A 23,341-nucleotide genomic window follows, 5' to 3' on the forward strand; every position below is an offset into this window, starting at 1 on the left:
CAAGGTGAGAAAGTCCCCCTCTCGTTGTCGAAGGTGCAAGGGCCACAAAAAAGTTGCTCCTGTAGCCTTTGCTGAAAGGATAAATAAAGAAAATGCAATGCTGAGTGCCTTTATTCCGAGTGTGGATCCTCCTTTAGAAGCAGAGGAGATCAGGATGGAAGAGGAGGTGACGTTGCCAGTAGCAACCTCCCGTACAGTATCAGACAACAAAGAAGACCAGGAGGAAGAGTTGTATGCAGTTCTGCAGATTCGGTACAAGCAGGATGATCTACTGAGAAAGAAGGATCAGGAACTGACAGCCCTGAAAGGGGCGCTGAAAGAGGAGGTGGCCAATCATGACCAAGAGCAGGAGCCTGTCAGGCAGCAGCATCAGAGTGACGTGCAGCAACTAAGGAAAAACATGGAGAACGTGTCCCAGGACCAGCTGAGCCTGGAGTCTGAATGGCAGAAAATAAACCAGGTTGTGAGGAACTTGCAGCGAGAACTGGAGGAAAGCAGTGAGGAAATCAACCAATGGAAGGAAATGTTCCAGAAAAGTAAAGAGGACCTCCGCAAAACCAAGGAGGAGGTTTTGCAGTTGAAGCTTGAGAAAGAGGAGTCTGAAGATGAGCTGAATGAGATGAAAAATCGTTTCTCCCTGGTGCAGTCAGAGCTGAACCAAGTGAAGAAAGGCTCTGTGGATGTGGAGGAAGCAGAGGTCACAAGAAAGGAAGTGCAGAGATTTCAGGAGCAGGTGAAGCAGCTGATGCAGGAGAAGCAAAGGCTGGACGAGGGTCTACACCAGCAGGATAGGGAGCTATCTGCATTAAAAGGGGCGCTGAAGGATGAAGTTTCTGGACGCGATCAAGACCTAGAACAACTGCACGAACAGTTCAACCGGGAGCTGAATGAATCCAAGAAGGAGTATGATGAACACAATAGGGACCTGCAACAAACCAAGAGGGACTATGAGGATCTCCTCAAGGTTAAGAAAAAAATAGAGGATGATAAGGCGGATGCAGAGCACATGCGCCAAGTGATTGAGACCACTCTGCAGGACACCCGTGATGAGAATGATGATCTCCGCAGAAAGATCTTAGGACTGGAAGCTCAGGTGAAGGAGCTGAAGACGTTCTGTGATGTTCTCCAGAGGGCAGAGATGTGGCTTAAGGATAGAATCGGCAGGATGGAAGCTGAGCAGCAAAAGATGGAGGAGTCTATCGGAGAAGCCGCAGACCAGGGTAAGGAGTTTTCCCCTGGAGAAGGGAGGTATGAAGCAAATACCTCCTCGAATACTGCAAGCTTGGATGATTCAGTGGATGTAAGAGCTGAGATTAAGGAGCTCAAGGAGACGCTACAAGCCCATATGAAGCAAGAGAAGCTTGAGAGACTGGCTGTCGAGAGCCGAGTGGGAGCATTGGAGATAGAGAGGCGAGTAGCTGAGCTAGAAGAAGAAGTTTTCAAGCTCAAAGGTCACCTGGCAAAGTACCACTTAGTGAAAGAGGTCGCCTTGGAGAAGGAAAAGGGCAAATAAGTTACGCTTAATCCTCTATACCATGAGAAGGTGGACCTGAAGAGAGCTGAGGAAGTGTTAAAAGAAGATCAGTATAGGATGGAAAATGTCAAGAGGAGTATTCTTGAGTTCATAGCTGTGAGTCAGCTCAGGGGAAGCATACAGGGTGAAGAATCTGAAAGTCAGTTGTCCCTGAAACCTGAGCCAGATGATCGTTTGGAGACCACTGGTGAGACAGAAACTTCTCGGTACAAGTGCCTCATAGATGTACCTGAAGATTTGAGAGAAGAATGCATCAATGAGTCCGTGCATGAAGAGTTTAAGAAGGCCGTGGGAGCCTGTAAGGTGTACTTGACCTCAAAAGCTAAACAGCTGGTGGTCCTGTCCACAACCGAAGTCACAGTGAAGAGGGTGGCTGTCCTAAGTGACATGCACTGGCGATGTGTTCGCACAAAGCGGATTGTCCGGTTGAAGACGCAAACAAGCCATTAGACAACTGGAGCTCATGAGAAAAGCTCAAAGTCTGTGGGAAGAAGACATCTGAGTGCCTCATGCTCTGGTAAGAAAGCTCATTGGGAGAAATGGCCAAGCCATGCAAATGATGGTAAAGAAGTCTAGTGTGATGAAAGTAAGCAGTCCATGTGATCATTAGGACTGGATACCGGATGAAGAAGGCATGGTGTCATTCTCCGCTGTAGGAACGGAAGAAAATCTTGCATATATACGAATGCTGATGGAGTACCGAGTGACCTACCCTCGAGAGGTAGAACAGTTGAATCTCGCCAGACTGCGAATGGAAAGACAGCGTCGCCTGAGCAGCAGAAGATGGCAGCCATCTATAAATTGTGAGACCAGACAGAGAAAGGGCCCTCCAAATGATAGAACGGCTACAGCAGAAGTTAGAGACCTTTCAAGATGTCCTGAGGATAGTGGGCGTGGGTTTAGAGGTAGTGAGTCCTCCAGTAACTCAGCTCTGAGAGACCCATACAAACGACCCAATAGAGTACGGGACAGTACGGAGTCGGACCTGAACTTAGATAGAAGGGCAAGTGAGTCGCACTGCTGTATTGACCGCTGGGAGCGAGGGAGGTCTGACAAGGTTACGACTCGGAAATATGAGTTGACGAAGTTAATGACAATGACAGATGGTAGGTCCCTAAGGAATGGACTAATGTTGATGACTAATGTTCCAAGGGATGAGCAGCGCAAACGTCAAGTACATGGACTCTGTGTGAACCGTGGGTTATAATGTGATTGTGTATATCATGTGTTCAATATCATGGGCTTGAACAAGAGGGGGAGGATATGCAATGCAGCAGCTTGCTGCATTTGCCAAAATGTCTGAGGGGGTGTGTTCTGGCTGACCACGTACCTCCCCTTCAGGTGACTGATCACATGACTGTGACATCATCACAGGTCCTGTGCGCACTGAGGGATATATATCCAGGTGGTTTTGAAACACAGGGAGGCAAGAGGCCTGGTCCCTGTGTCTGGGACACCGTTAGCCCTGGAAGGCACGAGGCCTGGAGGCCACACCTGGTGAGCCTTAAACCACAGCTTTGGCAGAACAGAGCTGATGGAAGCAGCTGGACCCGGCAAAGGTAAAAACGGTTCTTGATATGGACAATGATGTTGTTACCTTGCTGAAGACTGTATCTGAAGCCAAGAAGGCATAGCTGCCACTGAAAGGGCTCTAGGATATTACATGTGTAACATTCTTGCGAGCCACTGAGTTGGACTATGTTATAAGAAGTTTATGATGTGTAATAAACTGCTGGACTTCAGATTACCGGGAAACGTTGCATGTGTGCTTTAATTGACCTGGTGAAGTGAGTGCCCCTCAACATGATCAATAGCGCTACCTCACACCGCTTAGAGTAGCTATATGTCAAAATTAACAGACTTTAATACGTCGGGTCATATTGACCAGTACAGTACAAGTGTATAGCCAATAGGAACAGAACAGCAGGGTTAAAACAGTATAAACCAGGCAATAAAACAACTCAATTTGACTCCCCCTATGGTGGGTAACGTAGAAAACTAACTTCAAAGTGGTTTGGATGGGCGGAGAAGAACGAATGGGACAGAAAAAGAGTTAGTTTGGAAAACTTGAGTATTTTTCTGTAGGGTTTTTTGTTTTTTTTGGGACTGTTTGATCTTTGGTTTCTTTTAATCTGCCTTTCCCCTTGGATACTCTTTTGATTTTCATTTTGTGGTTCTCCTCTGGTGGTAAAGGAGATGAAAAACGTAGGAATAGAGAGTATTAGGCGTTCTCGTTGCTGATCCCATCCAGCCAGTAACACTATCCAAAATTTATATTCCTTCTAGGCCTCCATGCAAATTAGATAAAAGTCAGTCGAAGCAGCAAATTTTGGCAAGACTGGCCGATCATCTGATGTGTATGAGGAAGAAAAGGATCAGGTCACTGGAATTTAAAGGTCCGAACTTTTAATGTTCAGGGGAGATAAGCTGCCGTCTGGCTTTTTCCTCTCTCCCTGTTGAAAAAATATGAACGCCGAGAGACGGGCACTCATGTGTGAGGGGATCCGGGAGAGGTGTCTGTCTCTGCCAGCTTAAGACCTCTGCAACCTCCTTGGATGACTCCTGCAGATAACCTGCTCCACTTACTCGTAGGTCCTTCTTCAAACGTTCCACATTTTTAATATTGACGAGGTCGTCCAAGCCGATCACGAGAACCTGCAAAAGTAATAGGGACACGTTATCTCTGGTAAACACAATAATATTCGGTCTTACACTGTGTAAATGTCTTCCATAATTGTGGGAACCAATAAAAGTGAGTTGATGCAAACTTCTCCCCATAATATGCCCTTTAGCTGACTTCAGGGTGGTGGTAATGGAAGAAAGTGTGACAACTTCTAGTAAAACCATGGTACAAAGGCAGGGAGCAGCCTCACACCACAGGTGTTAAAGTACACAAATGACCTGTTATGACACAGATAAATTGTATCCCATGGCAGCAGTAAAACAATTATAATAACAGGATTGCTTGGTGGATAGCTGCTGCTCCCACGCCTAACGCATGTATGCTCGGCTGAGAATGCATCCCTTCTAAATTGCCCCTCATTAGTGCAAAGTATGAGATCTGATTTGGCGAGGTGAGAGGGATCTAAGGGGTATGGTTTCTTCTTGTGGAGAGTGGCATGCCAAGTCTGGCATGCCAGTATGAGGAGACTTAAAGGCCTTGCATGCTCCTCTGGGAAATTAAATATGCAAACTGACTCTTCATGAAAGAGAAGAGTAAGAGGTATGAGGTGTGACGCCCCTTTATCAGCATCTGACAAAATCAGGGGGTTTTGGCTGACACTGATCCAAATGTGTTAGGGCTGATGTAGGGGGCCAGGAAGAGCGGCTCTTGAAAAGCTACAGTCCTACCTTTGTGGTATATGCGTGTCGTGGTATATAGGTTATTTACAGGAAACATCAAGCAGAATTATGAAGGCAGCTCTAAATTTCGCACGAAGTGAGTTTAGTTCAAATATAAATTAAATTGTAAATCTAAAAAGACTATTACCAATACCTATGGGCAAAAAAGACAAACACATTAACCTATACACAGGTCAACACATAAAATAAAGATGAACCTCACAGTGGTTCAGTTCATATAAAGGAATATCACGGTGTTGATGCTCTCAGACGTGACAATGGTCACATATACATATCATAATGCACTTACATTTAAGTGTATATAAAGATATTTAGGAATGATCTCACCCAGTCATCTGTGTCCAAGGACAGAGGGAGACGATCATCTCATCATACACCTTCCTTGTGCAAACCAGTATTCTCAGTCAGGTGGAGCCAGCCAGAAGACCAAGCAAGCCCCAGGCATGCTATAATGGCCCTCCCTATTTCCCCATAGCTCCCGCCCTGACAAGGGTAGTCCACATCTGGTCCTGAAAATGAAATGCTTTACAATAGAAGCGTGCGGTTCGCCCTATTGGGTTCCCCAGGGGAGGTAGATGCACGATAATAATAATAATAATAATAATAATAATAATAATAAAAGAAATATCTCATTCTAATATCCTGGTGGTGGATCTGGTCAGTAACCGGTGCATACAACAATCAGTAATGAAGGGTCTTAAATACTTGCTATATAGAAAGAGCACCAACCAAAGGGTCCCGCATTAATCCCCAGATATGCAGCAGCTGTAAGGGTCGTCCAGATAGTAAATATAGTACACGAACGCCGAACACTCCGGGCTCGTTCAGTGGAACGCATGTATACTTCCTCATACCTCTTACCATAGGGAAGTGAGGCTCAGTTGAACGCACACGCTGATTCTGCGCATCACTTCCTGTACGCCATGACGCTCAATGGAGCGCATACATCAGCAGCGCGCGTCAATTTCTGTGTGCCAAATCAAAGGATGTAGCTAGAGGAACTCACATGTCACTAGCGCGCACCACATCCCACGTCATATTCAAAGGGGAGAGGCTAAGGGAGCACCCGCAATAACTATGCGCAACATCCCATATGTTCTCCCCTCTGATGCACACTCCTCACATCACGTGCCTAGGGGAGGGTGTAACATCCGAATTTGATACATATGCTCATTATCCGTGCTTTGTCATGTCGTCATGCACCAAGAGGTAGGATTATAACCAGACATACCTTTTCTTGATGTCAACCTTACATTAAACATATAATATAAAATCACTCTGGCCACACACCCCATCATACTGCTTGTACATAATAAGAAGACCTATTAGGTCCTGTATGGCACAACAGTTCTATCTCCCCTTATTATCCTATTAATATTAGGACAAAACTTTTCTCAATCCGGAAATAAATTAAATTTGATTTTAACCATACTGTATCAATTTTTCCTAAAGTCAATCATTTTAAGTCATGATCCCCAAGATATGCGGTCAAAACATTATCCTTCTTTGTTGACAATCTCAACGACAACTCCATAGTATTACACTTTACATACGAGGGTAACCCCACTAGCTTGGCATTCCTTGACTTACTGATTCAAAAACACGGTGATGGTTCTTTGGAAATGAGCACATTTAGAAAACCTTCTTCCACCAACACCATCCTTAGATGGGAGAGTAGTCACCCTGAGCCCCGAGAGAAGGGTATACCAAAAGCCAATATCTAAGGATTCAACGTAATTGTTCTAATGAAACATCTTTCAAGAGACAGGCTGACGATATGAGATCAAAGTTCAGAGAAAGAGGATACCCTGAGAAGGTTCTGAAAAGAGCCTATAAAGAGACTAAATCCTGGACCAGATCAGAACTACTTGTCCCGACTAGGGTTTATTACAACTTTCTCCTATGGGGCAAAAGAAGTCAGGGATATATTAAAACAAACACTGGTCTACTCTCATGGTGGATGATAGTCTAAAGGACAAATTAGGACTATATCCACATATCGGAGGGGAAGATCACTCAGGGATAGACTCGTTAATGGTCACTTTTCTACAGAGACAAGCGACATGGCTGAATCGAGATCTTAAGGGGTGCTTTAAATGTGGTGGATGTGTGGAGTGCCCAGTGATCTCACTGAGTAAAACATTTAAATCTAATGTAACACAGGAGGAATTGACCATTACCAACTTTATTAATTGTAAATCCCAAGGTATCATATATAAAGCCACATGTGACTGTGGGCTTGAGTATGTCGGAAAGACAATAAGAGGACTTAGGAGGACCGGAGATCACCTTGGTGATATCGAACACGAAAAAGGATACGCCCTTAGCTAAACATATTAACAACAAACATGGGGGTTTCAAAAACCCGATCAGGTTTCTTGGAATAGACAAGGTAGAGAAACCTACCAGAGGAGGCAATTGGGACAGACTGATCCTGCAAAGAGAAGTGAGGTGGATCTTTCGTTTGAACACAATGTCCCCACTAGGCCTCAATGAATAGTTTGAATTTTTGGGTGTTTAATTTATATTTTAGCTTTTATTTCTCACTGTAATGGTTTTTTTTTTTATTCTATGTTCTAGTATATCTGTCAAATAAACCCAAATATGTCTCCCAACTAATTGATTCTATGACAATTATCAATAATTACTACTCAAGTTCTGGATATTGTGTTTACAGGACATCTCCAGAATTGAGTTGAAATCTTGTTTTCATAATATCTAGATTATTATCACCATTTCCCTCTTGTTATCTCCTTTTTTTCGGTTGTGTACATTCTTTAGCTCTCCCATCAGTGTGATATATTTATAACAAATTTAATGTTTTGACCGCACATCTTGGGGATCATGACTTAAAAATGATTGACTTTAGGAAGTATTGTTATGGTTATCATCAAATTTCATTTATTTCCGGATTGAGAAATATTTTGTCCTAGTATTGATAGGATAATAATACAATCCTACCTCTTGGTGCATGACGACATGACAAAGCACGGATAATGAGCATATGCATCAAATTCGGATGTTACACCCTCCCCTAGGCACGTCATGTGAGGAGTGTGCATCAGAGGGGAGAACATATGGGATGTTGCGCACAGTTATTGCGGGCGCTCCCTTAGCCTTTCCCCTTTGAATATGACGTGGGATGTGGTGCGCGCTAGTGACATGCGAGTTCCTCTAGCTACATCCTTTGATTTGGCACACAGGAAGTGACGCGCGCTACTGATGTATGCGCTCCATTGAGAGTTATGGCGCACAGAAGTGAAGCGCACAATCAGCGTGCCTCACTTCCCTATGGTAAGAGGTATGAGGAAGTATACATGCGTTCCACTGAACGAGCCCGGAGTGCTCGGTGTGCGTGTAAGATATTTACTATCTGGACGACCCTTACAGCTGCTGCATATCTGGGGATTAATGCGGGACCCTTTGGTTGGTGCTGTTTCTGTATAGCAAGTATTTAAGACCCTTCATTACGGATTGTTGCATGCACCAGTTACTGACCAGATCCACCACCAGGATATTAGAATGAGATATTTCTTTTATTATTATTATATTGTGCATCTACCTCCCCTGAGGAACCCAAGGAGGGTGAAACGCACGCTTCTATTGTAGGGCATTTCATTTTCAAGGCCAGATGTGGACTACGCTTGTCAGGGGGGAGCTATGGGGAAATAGGGCCATTATAGCATGCCTGGGGCTTGCTAGGTCTTCTGGCTGGCTCCACCTGACTGAGAATACTGGTTTGCACAAGGAAGGTGTATGATGAGATGATCGTCTCCCTCTGTGCTTGGACACAGATGACTGGGTGAGATCATTCCTAAATATCTTTATATACACTTAAATGTAAGTGCATTGATATGTATATGTGACCATTGTCACGTCTGAGAGCATCAACACCGTGATATTCCTTTATATGAACTGAACCACTGTGAGGTTCATTTTTATTTTAGGTGTTGAACTGTGTATAGGTTAATGTGTTTGTCTTTTTACTGCCTATATGTATTGGTAACAGTCTTTTTAGATTTACAATTAAAAGTTATATTTTAACTGTACTCACTTAGTGCTAGGTCCTTCATATATTGTGAGTCGGAGTTATTAGGATTTTATGGGGTATTCCACTTATCTATAATCCCTTTTAGACATTTTTCAGCTCTAAATTTCATAACAGGTAGTGATAAGCTACATACCATGGCGCTGAAGACGTTCTCCAGTAGCTTGTTCAGTGACAAGTCGCTGGCCGAGTTTTCACAAGACATCACTATCAGGTTGATGCTAGAAAAAGAAAATAATCACATATTGATGCTAAAAGTATTAGCCCTTTAACTTGTCAAGGCTTTATGTAAAAGTGACAATAGACTACGTGGAGAAAAGCATTGCACCTCGTAACCCTTGAATTCAGGTTTTTCCTTCAACCTCGTGGACCCGGATATTTAACAGTTAGCCCCCAGCGTGTAACATCCGGCCCCTCGCCCCCAGCGTGTAACATCCGGCCCCTCGCCCCCAGCGTGTAACATCCGGCCCCTCGCCCCCAGCGTGTAACATCCGGCCCCTCGCCCCTAGCGTGTAACATCCGGCCCCTCGCCCCCAGCGTGTAACATCAGGCTCCATTGCCCAGGTGTATAACATCCGGCTCCTTGCCCCCAGCGTGTAACATCCGGCCCCTCGCCCCCAGCGTGTAACATCCGGCCCCTCGCCCCCAGCGTGTAACATCAGGCTCCATTGCCCAGGTGTATAACATCCGGCTCCTTGCCCCCAGCGTGTAACATCCGGTCCCTCGCCCCCAGCGTGTAACATCCGGCCCCTCGCCCACAATGTGTAACATCAGGCTCCATTGCCCAGGTGTATAACATCTGGCCTTATTGCCCCCCGGTGTATAACATTCGGCCCCTCACCCCCTTCCCAGTGTATAACATCCGGCCCCTCGCTATTTCGTCGGCCGGTGGTGCAGAGCTCCCTGCTGTAATAGCAGCCACCGGGGTAACAAGTCCATTCATGACATTTCTTTCTCCTAAATCTTCCCCCATCACCTGTGAGTGATTTTATTGAGAAGTGGAAGGAATCGCAGCAACTCAGCCACGAAGTGGAGACCCCGTAACGTTACAGAGTGGGGGCCCGAGTGCTGAGGAGCAGAGGGCAGAAAAGTCACCACCGCTCTGCTGACCCCATAACTGCAGAGTCCAGACCTCCTCTGGTATCAGCACAAACACTGCGCACCCGTCAGGAGCTTCATGGCCGAGCAGCTGCATGCAGCCGTACATCACCAAGCACAATGCCGAGCGTTGCATGGAATGGTGTAAAGCCATCACCACTGGACTCTGCAGGAGACGTGTTCTGTGCAGTGACGGATCACACTTCTCTATCTGCGTCTGATGGAGGAGTCTGGGTTTGGTGATTCCAGGAGAACGTTACCCCCTGACTGCATTGTTCCCGCTGTACAGGTGCTGGAGGATAATGCTCAGGGCTGTTATCAGGGGTCGGATGAGGCCCATTAGTTCCAGTGAAGAGAAATCTTAATTCTTCAGCACAAGACATTATGGACAATTGTATCTTCCAGTTTTGTGGGAACAGTTTGGGGAAGGCCCTTTTCTGTTTCCCATGACTGTGCCCAGTGCACAAGGTCCATACAGACATGGAAGGGGTATCATGAGCGGCAGCACAGAGACCGGACCTCAGCCCCATCTACGAATGGAGATTATGAGCACGGCCTCTCCCCAACACCAGGGTCTGACCTCACAAATGCTCTTTTGGGTAAAGGGGGTAAACATCCCCACAGATGCCTCAAAAATCTTGTAGAAATCCTTCCCAGAAGAGCGGGAGCCGTTATATCTGTAGAGGGGCCAACTCTATATTAATATTTATGGATTTTGAAGGGGATAGGAGAAAAGTTCCTGTAGGTGTCCCAAAACTTTTATTCATAGTATGTCGACAGATTTTGGAGGATCTGAATATATTGCAACACAATGATGAAAACACAAGAAAAAAAAACAAGACGGAATGCAAATACTTTGACAAAGATAAAATGAAACAGGTGGGGAAGGTTGTTTGACTGAGGCGTCTGAAGTAGAGAAAGACGTCTGTGTGGATTTCATCACTTTTTATTTAATCCCGGCTCTGACAATAGAACAGATTATCAGCGTGTCAGCATGGATAAGATTATTAGTAACATATCAGGAGAATTACTAACAGACGTCATGAATGGCAGCTGAAAAACTGATATATCTAATCAGTGACCCTCCATGATTCAGGGGCACCTGAGGTGCCGGAAACATTAAATGGACTCCATCCTTCGTAGGGAGAAATCTAAAAACAAAAGATGGTTTTAGATGCCGTCAACACTTGTTTTTTTGCGGGATGAGTTGTACTTTTGAATGACACCACGTAGCTGGAAAAATACCAAATTGGGGAGAAATTGTGAAAAAAAAAAACATAATTCTGACATTGTTTTTTTGGGCATTGTTTTTTACAGTGTACATTTTGGGGTAAAAATGACCTCGCAATATAATTCTGTTCATCAGTATGATTATGACGACACCATACATGTCCAGTTGCTTTTTATTATTTTAGTGGCGAAAAAAAAATAGAGGTTTGCAAAAAATATGTTTTGGGTTATGTCACCATTTTCCAGGATTTGTAAGGTTTTTATTTTTCGGTCGATGGAGCTGTGTGATGGCTTATTTTTTTTTTTACCCTTTTTGGGATAGATATGACGTTTTGATAGCTAGTTATAGAATTTTTGTGGAATTGCAGCGACCCAAAAAAAATTAATTAATTAATTTTGGCGCTCTTGATTTTTTTTTTCTCCCATTTACGGTGTTTACCGATCGGGTTAATTATTTTTATATTTTGATATACTGGACTTTTTTTGAACGCGGCAATATCACATGTATTTTTTTATATATCTTTATTTTTAATGTCTTAATAGCTCTATTTTTTATATATTTATTTTTAACTCCTTTAAAGACTAGGGGCGTATTAGTACGCCCCAGGCCATCACCCCCAGTTTAGTGCGGGCTCCGGCTCTGAGCCCGCACTGAACTGGGCACATGTCAGCTGATTTATACAGTTGACATGTGCCCGCAACAGCCGCGGGTGGAATCGGGATCCACCTGCGGCTGTTAACCAGTTAAATGCCGCTGTCAACCTCTGACAGTGGCATTTAACATCGCGGCGCCGGAAGCGTGGCATTAGCCCCGCCCATCGGTGACCCCGTCACATGATCGCGGGTCACCGATGGGTTGGCATGACAACCCTGGGTCTGCAGCAGACCCCTGTGGTTATCATGTGCTGTTCGCTATGAGACTATTGAAGCATGCAGAAACTGTAAAAAAATGTTTTAAAAAATATAAAAAAAAAATATATATATATATATATATATATATATATATATATATATATATATATATATATATATATATATATATATATATATATATGTTAAAATCGCCCCCCTTTCGCCCCATTCAAAATAAAATAATAAAAAAAAAACACACATACACATATTTGGTATCGCCGCGTTCAGAACCCATCTTATCTATCAATATAAATAAATAATTAATGTGATCAGTAAACGGAGTAACAAGAAAAAAAATTCTAAACGCCAGAATTACGTGTTTTTTTGTCACCGCAACACTGCAATAAAATGCAATAACGGGCGATCAAAACATCTACCCCAAATGGTATCAATAAAAACGTCAGCTCAGCACGCAAAAAATAAGAGCTCACCCGACCCCAGATCCCAAAAATGGAGACGCCACGGGTCTTGGAAAATGGAGGCTTTTTTTTTTTTTTTTTTTTTTTTAGCAAACTTTGGATTTTTTTTCACCACTTAAATAAAAAAGAAGCTATACAGTGGTGGCCAAAAGTATTGGCACCCCTGCAATTCTGTCAGATTATACTCAGTTTCTTCCTGAAAATGATTGCAATCACAAATTCTTTGGTATTATTATCTTCATTTAATTTGTCTTCAATGAAAAAACACAAAAAGAATTGTCCTAAAGCCAAATTGGATATAATTCCACACCAAACCTAAAAAAGGGGGTGGACAAAAGTATTGGCACCCTTTGAAAAATCATGTGATGCTTCTCTAATTCGTGTAATTAACAGCACCTGTAACTTACCTGTGGCAACTAACAGGTGTTGGCAATAACTAAATCACACTTGCAGCCAGTTAACATGGATTAAAGTTGACTCAACCTCTGTCCTGTGTCCTTGTGTGTACCACATTGAGCATGAAGAAAAGAAAGAAGACCAAAGAACTGTCTGAGGACTTGAGAAACCAAATTGTGAGGAAGCATGAGCAATCTCAAGGCTACAAGTCCATCTTCAAAGACCTGAATGTTCCTGTGTCTTCCGTGCGCAGTGTCATCAAGAAGTTTAAAGCCCATGGCACTGTGGCTAACCTCCCTAGATGTGGACGGAAAAGAAAAATTGACGAGAGATTTCAACGCAAGATTGTGTGGATGGTGGATAAAGAACCTCGACTAACATCCAAACAAGTTCAATTTGCCCTGCAGTCCGAGGGTACAACAGTGTCAACCTGTACTATCCGTCGGCGTCTGAATGAAAAGGCACTGTATGGTAGGATACCCAGGAAGACCCCACTTCTTACCCCGAGACATAAAAAAGCCAGGCTGGAGTTTGCCAAAACTTACCTGAGAAAGCCTAAAACGTTTTGGAAGAATGTTCTCTGGTCAGATGAGACAAAAGTAGAGCTTTTTGGGAAAAAGCATCAACATACTGTAGAGTGTACAGGGAAAAAAAGAGGCATTCAAAGAAAAGAACACGGTCCCTACAGTCAAACATGGTGGAGGTTCCCTGATGTTTTGGGGTCGCTTTGCTGCCTCTGGCACTGGACTACTTGACTGTGTGCATGGCATTATGAAGTCTGAAGACTACCAACAAATTTTGCAGCATAATGTAGGGCCCAGTGTGAGAAAGCTGGGTCTCCCTCAGAGGTCATGGGTCTTCCAGCAGGACAATGACCCAAAACACACTTCCAAAAGCACTATAAAATGGTTTGAGAGAAAGCACTGGAGACTTCTAAGGTGGCCAGCAACGAGTCCAGACCTGAATCCCATAGAACACCTGTGGAGAGATCTCAAAATGGCAGTTTGGAGAAGGCACCCTTCAAATATCAGGGACCTGGAGCAGTTTGCCAAAGAAGAATGGTCTACAATTCCAGCAGAGCATTGTAAGAAACTCATTGATGGTTACCGGAAGCGGTTGTTCGCAGTTATTTTGGCTAAAGGTTGTGCAACCAAGTATTAGGCTGAGGGTGCCAATACTTTTGTCCTGCCCATTTTTGGAGTTTTGTGTGAAATGATCAATGATTTGATTTTTGCTTCATTCTCTTTTGTGTTTTTTCCTTGCAAGCAAATTAAATGAAGATAATAATACCAAAGAATTTGTGATTGCAATCATTTTCAGGAAGAAACTGAGTATTATCTGACAGAATTGCAGGGGTGCCAATACTTTTGGCCACCACTGTACATGTTTGGTGTCTACGAACTCGTAATGACCTGGAGAATATGAGTGGCAGGTCAGTTTTAGCATTCAGTGAACGTGGTAAAAAAAAAAAAAAAAACAACTATGGTATTGCACTTTTTTGCAATTTCACCGCACTTGGAATTTTTTCCCCGTTTTCCAGTACAGAATATGGTAAAACCAGTGATGTCGTTCAAAAGTACAACTTGTCCCGCAAAAAATAAGCCCTCACATGGCCATATTGACCAAAAAATAAAAATACTACGGCTCTGGGAACAAGGGGGGGGGCAAAAAACGAAAACGTAAAAAAGGAAAATTCCAAGGTCCTTAAGGGGTTAATGTCTTAATATCTCTATTTTTAATATCTTTACTTTTAATGTCTTAATATCTTTATTTTTTTTTTCATATTTTTTTAAAACATTTTTTATTTTTTTATTTCCATTTTTCTTGCTAGTCCCCTTAGGGGACTGGAAGCTGTCGATGGGCGCATGAAATGAAGAGCCACAATGCCGGCGCGGGTTAAATACCACTGTCAGAGTTTGACGGAGGCATTTAACAGGTTAACACCCACAATTGCTAGAGGCAGGTCCTGGCAGCCATGACCTGCCGGGTATGAGGCAGGCTCACCCCGTGAGCCCGCTCAATACACCCGCTTCTGACTTGCGCAAGTTCAATATTGAGGATGAGGAGTGTATGTTCACAGGAGGACATGTCAGCAGCGATACCGCTGTGGATGGCGTCCGTCAGTCACTTACCTATCATGGAAGGTCCTCCACACCACCCTGCTGTTCTCAGTGCATGTAGACGTTAACAGAACATCCTGATTATTGGCAAACATGTGCACGCCGTTCAGTGACCCGATAACGGAAAAAGTAAGCTGGAAAACACAAAGGCACAGGTGAAATAAAAAAAATGTGCAGGAAAGTCTCCTTTAACCCCTTTACCCCCGAGGGTGGTTTGCACGTTAATGACGTGAAAAAAACGGAAATTTGGCGAAAATTTTGCAATTTTCAAACTTTAAATTTTCATGCCCTTAAATCAGAGAGATATGTCACACAAAATGGTTAACAAATAACATTTCCCACATGTCTACTTTACATCACCACAATTTTGGAACCCAAATTTTTTTTCGTTAGGGAGCTATAAGGGTTAAAAATTGACCAGCGATTTCTAATTTTTCCAACAAAGTTTACAAAACCATTTTTTAGGGACCACATCACATTTAAAGTGACTTTGATGAGTCTTTATGACAGAAAATACCCAAAAGTGAAACAATTCTAAAAACTGCACCCCTCAAGGTGCTCAAAACCACATTCAAGCAGTTTATTAACCCTTCACAGGAATTTTTGGAATGTGGATGAAAAAAATGAACATTTATTGTTTTTCACAAAAATGTTACTTTAGACCCCAATTTTTTTTATATTCGCAAGGGTATCATTAAAAATTGAACCTCAAAATTTGTTGTGCAATTCCTCCTGAGCACGCTGATAACCTATATGTGGGGGAAAAACACTGTTTGGGCGGCAGGGTTCGGAAGGGAAGGAGCGCCATTTGACTTTTTGAATGTAAAATTTGCTTGAATAATTAGCAGACGCCATGTTGCGTTTGGAGAGCCCCTGATATGCCTAAACAGTGGAACCCCCCACAAGTGACACCATTTTGGAAACTAAACCCCCCAGGGAACTTATCTAGATGTGTGGTGAGCACCCTGAACCCCCAGGTGCTTCACAGAAGTTTATAACATTGAGCCGTAAAAATAATATTTTCACATTTTTCCAACAAAAATGCTTTTCAGCCCCAATTTTGCATTTTCATAAGGTTAACAGGAGAAATCGCACCACGCAATTTGTTGTGCAATTTCTCCTGAGTAAGCCAATACCCCATATGTGGGGGAAAACCACTGTTTGGGCGCACGGCTGGGTTTGGAAGGAAAGGCCATTTGACTTTTTGAATGTAAAAATTGCTTGAATAATTAGCGGACACCATGTTGCGCTTTGGGAGTCCCTGATGTGCCTAAACGGTGTAAACCCCCCCAAGTGACTCCATCTTGGAAACTAGACCCCTCGAGGATTTTATCAAGGGGTATAGTGAACATTTTGAACCCAGAGGCACGACACAGAATTTGATAACATTAGGTCATCATGTTGAATAAGTTGTCATTAGTCTTGAGTACAAGTGCTCGCTACTTGAGTTTGCATCGGGAACTCAGGTATGCACCATGTATCACGCGTGCTCTAGTGACATGCTCGAGTCCCCGCCCGCATGTTTCACGGTTATTAGACATCCAAAAAACATGTGGGGATCACTCGTGCATGGCAGGCAATCCCCACAAGGTTTATTTGGGCTGTATAACAGCTGCAAAACATTTGGGGAGGAGACTTGAGCACACGCTATACTCGGTGCATACCCGAGCACCCGATGCAAACTCAAGTAGTGAGCACTTGCGCTCAACATTAGCTGCCATATCGTCATCATTTTTTTTTCTTTACTTCTGAAAAAATCCCAAACCCAACACAAGCCTAAACCCTACCCTAATACACCCCCAATCCTAACTCTAGCCCAACCCTAACCCTAGCCCAACCCTAGTTCTAACCCTAACCCTAGCCCAACCCTAGCCCTACCCTAGCCAAACCCTAACCCTAGCCCAACCCTAGCCCTACCCTAGCCAAACCCTAACCCTAGCCAAACCCTAGCCAAACCCTAGCCAAACCCTAACCCTAGCACAACCTTAGCCCAACTCTAGCACAACCCTAAACCTAGCCCAACCCTAACCCTAGCCCAACCCTAACCTAACCCTAGCCCAACCCTACCTCAACCCTAACCCTAGACCAACCCTAACCCTAGACCAACCCTAACCCTAGCCCAACCCTAACCCTAGCCCAACCCTAAACCTAGCCTGACCCTAACCCAACCCCAACCCTACCCTAACCGTAGCCCAAACCCTAGCCCAACCCTAACCCTAGTCCAACCCTAACCCTAGCCCAACCCTAACCCAACCCTAGCTCAACCCTAACCCTAGCCCAACCCTAACCCTAGCCCTAACCCTAACCCAACCCTAGCCCAACCCTAACACTAGCCCAACCCTAACACTAGCCCAACCCTAAGCCTAGCCCAATCCTAACCCTAGCCCAACCCTAACCCTAGCCCAACCCTAACCCTAGCTCTAGACCAACCCTAACCCTACCCAACCCTAACCCTACCCTAACCCTAGCCCAACCCTAACCCTAGCACAACCCTAACCCTAGAGTTTATTTTTTACGCCGTTCCTCGTGCGGTATAAATGATTAGACGACTTTATTCTTCGGGTCGGTGCGATTACAGCGATACTAGATTCATATCAGGTTTTTATGAATGACAGCTGTCACACTAAAAAAAACCTTTTTTTTGCAAAGACTAGTTTTTGCATCCCCATATTTTGAGAGCTATAATTTTTCCATATTTCGGCCGACAGAGTCATGTGATGGCTTGTTTTTTTGCGGGACAAGTTGTCGTTTTCATTGGTACCATTTTAGGGCACATGACATTTTTTGATCGCTTTCTATTCCGATTTTTGGGAGGCAGAATAAACAAAGACCAACAATTCAGGAATTTTTTGGGGGGGGAGGGGTGCGGGGTTTATGCCGTTCTGCATGTGGTACAATTGATAAGGTAGCTTTATTCTTCGGGTCAGTACGTTTACAGCGGTACCACATTTCTATTTTTTTTATGTTTTGGCACTTTTACACAATAAAAACTACTTTATAGAAAATAGAATTGTTTTTGCATCGCTTTATTCTGAGAGCTATAACTTTTTTATTTTTCGGCCTTTGAAGCTATATGGCGGCTTGTTTTTTGCGGGAAAAGATGACGTTTTCAGCAGTACCATTTTTATTTACATTCCTCTTTTTGATCGCGTTTTATTCCATTTTTTATTTGGCGGTATGATGATAAAGCATAGTTTTAAGTTTAGTGAACACGGTAAAAAAAAAACAACAAAAAAAAAAACAAAGGGGTTAACTAGTGGGACAGTTTTATAGGTCAGGTCGTTCCGGATGCGGCGATACCAAATATGTGTACTTTTATTGTTTTGGTATTATTATTATTTTTTTAATATTTTTACAATTTTTATTTTTCGCTTTCTGACATTTATATTAGTTTTGCACATAGTCCCATAGTGAGACATTCACTTTTTGCAGCCTGATCGGCTGTGTAGCACAGGAATGCAGACACATCCCTGTGCTATGCAGGCTGTCAGAGCTGCACAGGGAGAAGTTACTTTGGTCGCGCACTGCGCATGACCAAAGTAACTTTCTGCCTCCTGGTGACCCGGATGTTGTCATGATGACATCGGGTCACCATGACAACATCCGGGACTAGACTCAGACGCCGCGGGACGCCGGCAGAAAAGGTATGTATTGTGCTTACCTCCCCTTGCCACCGGAATGCTGTGATCGATTTCGATCGCAGCATTTTGGGGGTTAATGTGCAGGGAGCGGTGCAGGACCGCTCCCTGCACATAGCACCGGGTGTTAGCTGCGACAATCAGCTAACACACGGCTGCGATCTTGCCCGCACTGCTTGTGTGCGGGCGAAATCACCAAGGTGTACTAATACGTATCAGGCCAATAAGGCCCAGGGCACAGATACGTATTAGTGGGCCGGAAAGGGGTTAAAGGCTGCCGACTGTTCCCACAGCTCCCCTCTAGTTATATCATATAAGGCTGTGTTCACACTGCGTTTTTGTTGCATTTTTTTTAATGCAAACTAAAAGCTGCTTTTTACAATGCCAGCAAAAGCTATGAGATTTCAGAAATCACCTGCACACACTTGTTCTTTATTTCCTGACTGACTGAAAACTGCAGCGTTTTTGAGAACTGCAGCGTGTCAATTCTTTCTGCGTTTTTGCTGGATTTTTTTCACCCATAGAAAGCAATGAGAAAATGAAAAATAGCTGTTGTTTCAGAAGAACTTGCAGTAGAATGTCTGTGCCCCTAGCTCCTCCTCCTTCCTCCATAGAACTTTATGAGCACCAAGTGTCATCTCTTTACTTATAATAGGAAAATCTGTCTTCCCTGAAAACAGATTTTACCAATAAACTGAGAGCCAAATATCACTCCTGGAGGAGAAAAAAAGCTAATTTCTCTGATAAGTTATATTACAAAGTTGATTTATTTTTCATGTTTACAATTGTTGTGTATGAAATAAAAATTAAATTGACGGAAACACTTTAAGTATAACTTTCAAAGTAGTAGTGGACAACCCCTTTAAGGATACATTCACACATCCATGTCTATTTTTACATCAGTGAAAAACACTTTTTCTCTCACATGTCATCTGTTTTTTCTCCATTTCACTTCGTTTTTTTTATTTTTTCTCATCTGTATTTATAAACTTTACTCATCCTCCCCAGGTCCAAAGCCGACACTCAAGACGCTACCTCCAGTGTCCATTATCATCTCCAGCGCTGCAGCTAATCGGTGAGCTCACCTCACTCAGATTAAATGGCATGAGTGCTCAGAACTGCCGAGCTCACGGATCGGCTGCAGTGCTGTTGATGTGACGCCAGCTCCGCGGCCCATACCAGACACCGGGAGCAGCATCTGAAACTAAACGCTGGAACCAGGGAGAGCGAGTAAAGCAGGTTTCTTCTTTAAGGGTATGTGCACACGATGCAGAAATGCTCAGGATTTTTTCCTGAGCGTTTCTGCATCTCCCTGGCAGGAAAAAACGCATGCGGATTGTACATGCGTTTTTCCTGCCAGGGACATGCGGATGTGAAGCGTTCACTTGCATTTCCGCATGCGGGTTGACAAGCGCGTCCCAAGCGATTTTAGCATCACTTGGAAAGTGCTTGTCAACTTCACACTATATAAATCCATGCAGACGGCAAGGATTTATATAGTGTGTGAATGTCAAAAAATAAAAAAATGAATATATACTACCCTCCGATGGCCCCCGGTGTCCTGCTTCCCTCCGTCCCGGCTGCCGGCAGTGTAAGACTGAAGGACCTGCCGACGTCAGCGTCACGTGACCCGTCACATGACTCTGACGTCAGCGTAGGTCCTTCATTCAACCGCGAAGTGCCCGGGAAGCCAGGAGGACGCAGCGCGGGACGCCGGAAGGTGAGTATATATATATTTTTTATTTTATTCTTTTTTTTTAATGGTGACTGGGTCTGGATGAGGGTCCTCTCATCCACACCCGGGTACCATCCGCACATTAGAACGCATGGAATGCGCATCTACATATACAGTGATGCGGATTCCATGCGGTCTAATGCAAGTCAATGGCGGCGAAAAAGCAGCGTTTCCGCAAAATTAATTGACATGCTGCGGATTTTTGATCGCAGCGTTTATGCTGCGGAAAAATCCGCATCATGGGCACAGCACATGCGGATTTCCATTGGGGAACATTGCTGCCTTTCTACCATGCGTTTTTAATGCGTTTCGGCGGCGTTTCCGCAGCTGCAGAAATGCAGCGGAAACGCATTAAAAACGCATCGTGTGCACACAGCCTAAAGCAAACTCCAGCCGGGGGGACAGGGAAGTTTTCCGAAACCAGAACAAGGATCGTTATAGCGACTTTGTTCAATTCATAATTAAAATGTGCTCTCACATGACCCCGTGAGGTATTTTACGTGATTAAAAAGGATTAGGAAAAGAGTGATTAATTATTGGGATGGGCCTACAAGGATAAGTGTTATATCAGCATGTCAAATCAGTGTTGGCCATGACAGTCAGGATTTACTTCACTTTTATACTCTGATGAGGAATGGCTGGTAATAATGAGAGTTACACCCAACCAAATGATATCCCAGCCAAGTGAAAACCTCACACAGATATGTATGAGCAACTGGGAAGTAGGACATCGTGCCAGCTGAACAGGTGAATAAATACTCCCCCCCCTCAAGGCCTCCATTATCCGTCTGTGTGGTAACACATACAGCTCTGAATTTACCTCACGACTCTTCCCTTTTTCGCTAGGTTTGATAAGAACTCCATAAAGACAATGACTGAACCCAAAAACTACCCACCGGAGACGAGGCTCACACATTACCTCAGGGGTCAAATGAAAAACAAAAAAATTTAGGTTTTCTGTCAGATTTTGTACAATTCTGACAGAAAAAAAAAAAAATTGTGATATGCAACAGACATACTACCACATTCACGAGCCCCACGCCAAACCCCATAAGCCAAGCCCACGTTCCATTGCTGTGGACCTTTATGTTCTTAGTAAGTCATTCTCTGTCAAAGATCTGATTCCGATTTCAGGCAATTTTTCTTTTTTTGGGGGTGGGGGAGGGGGTTATTTTTTTCCTCAATAGCCATAACTATATTTTTTTCTAGCTCACTTTTTGTAGTTTTGAATGACACCGTTTACTTTTACACATATTGTACTAAAGATAAAAAAGAAATACTGTGAGGGTACTTTCACATTGTGTTCCTACACCCGTTCGGTGGCCCGGTTGGGCCTTACGTCTGAACTCCTCCGCAAAACAGTATTCGGACATATGCGCCGATGGGGCCATAGACTATAATGGTGCCGGCAGAGAAAAAGTGCCTACGGAGGAGGACACCCAGAAGTAGTAGTAATACTCCCAAAAATTATGCATGTTATGGGGAATTGTGAAGAGACAAGTTGTCATCACTCTTCATCCAGCATCCAGGCTCTAAAATAGCTCGTTCTTGAAGAAAGGAAAAAGACAGAGGTTGGTATATGTGACATTGGTGTATCAGGTTTAACAGACAGTCGTTCTGGATCCGGCTGTAGAAGGTCGCTGTGCTTGGCTTTGCAGACATCTTTGTGATCCTTTCATCTCTGTATTGTAGTGGTATCCTTCTCTCGCTAGGACCCAGCAGTGAGCCCCACCTTCTGCTGCTAATTGATACACCCTTGCTTGATATTTAAAAACCTTCAGTGAATCCAGAGAGTCACTGATGATAGAACTATTTTCCCTTGCCCAGGCCTGGAGCACTAGCAGTCAGCTAGTTTCTTGGTGGATTGTTGTCTTCTTCTCTTTGGTGTCTGCTCAAGCTAAGTGTATCTCCTTGTCTGTTTTTTTTGTCTTTAGTTGTAGTGGGGGCTGACTAGTGCTCACCCTTTCACCTCCCTACCTAGGGCCTAGCTCTAGGGACATTCAGGGATTAGGTATTCTGCTCGGTGATAAGTGCGGAACATATTTAGGGACGGTAGGGGAGTCAGGGTGTTGCAAGATCTGCCTAGGGGTCTCAACTTTCCCTTTCCCTAGTTGTTGGGCTTCCCCAGTTTTCCCATCGTCCTACACTTGGTCCTCCCCTTACCTAGCGTGACATTATGTCGCCAACATGTTCATGCTAGGCCTAGAAGACTTGGTCCTGCCCTTAAAGATCATACAAAAAACTAGATGTAGTAGTTTTTGATGTGGGGTATATTCATATTTGCATCAACTAATTTGAGTAAAACTAAAGTTTTTTTATAATGAAAATCTTATTATTAACCTTATTTTTATATTATGGGTTAAAAAAATGTTCTATGAAACTCAGTCTTGTCAAAACTTCTGGAACTTGTTCTAGTGTTCAGAGAGATTTTGATTAAAATCTTACTTTTCAATCAATAGCACCTTTCAGAATATATTTACTTAGAAAACTGGTGATGCGTTCAATACTTATTTCACCTGCTGTATGTATTTGTGTATACAGTACAGACCAAAAGTTTGGACACACCTTCTCATTTAAAGATGTTTCTGTATTTTCATGACTATGAAAATTGTACATTCACACTGAAGGCATCAAAACTATGAATTAACACATGTGGAATTATATAGTTAACAAAAACGTGTGAAACAACTGAAAATATGTCTTATATTCTAGGTTCTTCAAAGTAGCCACCTTTTGCTTTGATGATTGCTTGGAGATTTGAGGCTGGAGGATGGGAAACCGTACCCTGAGTGAGAAGGTCCGGAATCTCCAGAAGGACCCAGGGGTCTGATATTGACAGTCTCCGGAA

General features: G+C 43.6%; 1 protein-coding gene across 2 annotated transcripts in view; it reads right to left on the reverse strand.

Moving 5' to 3' along the window:
* The window catches only part of FUZ (fuzzy planar cell polarity protein), a 117,010-nt gene that overhangs the window by 51,796 nt on the left and 41,873 nt on the right, over positions 1–23,341 (reverse strand). For both annotated transcript variants that reach the window (XR_012252417.1, XM_073655947.1), the window contains exons 2-4: positions 15,133–15,254; positions 9,082–9,166; positions 4,121–4,189 (exon numbers count right to left, since the gene is read on the reverse strand). Coding sequence is in view for 1 of the 2 variants with exons in the window: in XM_073655947.1 (XP_073512048.1) it covers positions 4,121–4,189; positions 9,082–9,166; positions 15,133–15,254 (276 nt within the window). In the remaining variant the exon portion in view is untranslated. The remainder of the gene's footprint in view (positions 1–4,120; positions 4,190–9,081; positions 9,167–15,132; positions 15,255–23,341) is intronic.

The sequence above is a fragment of the Phyllobates terribilis genome, unplaced genomic scaffold, assembly GCF_046119375.1.
Source record: "Phyllobates terribilis strain yellow unplaced genomic scaffold, ASM4611937v1 Scaffold_12__6_contigs__length_324123572, whole genome shotgun sequence".
Taxonomy (NCBI): Eukaryota; Metazoa; Chordata; class Amphibia; order Anura; family Dendrobatidae; genus Phyllobates; species Phyllobates terribilis.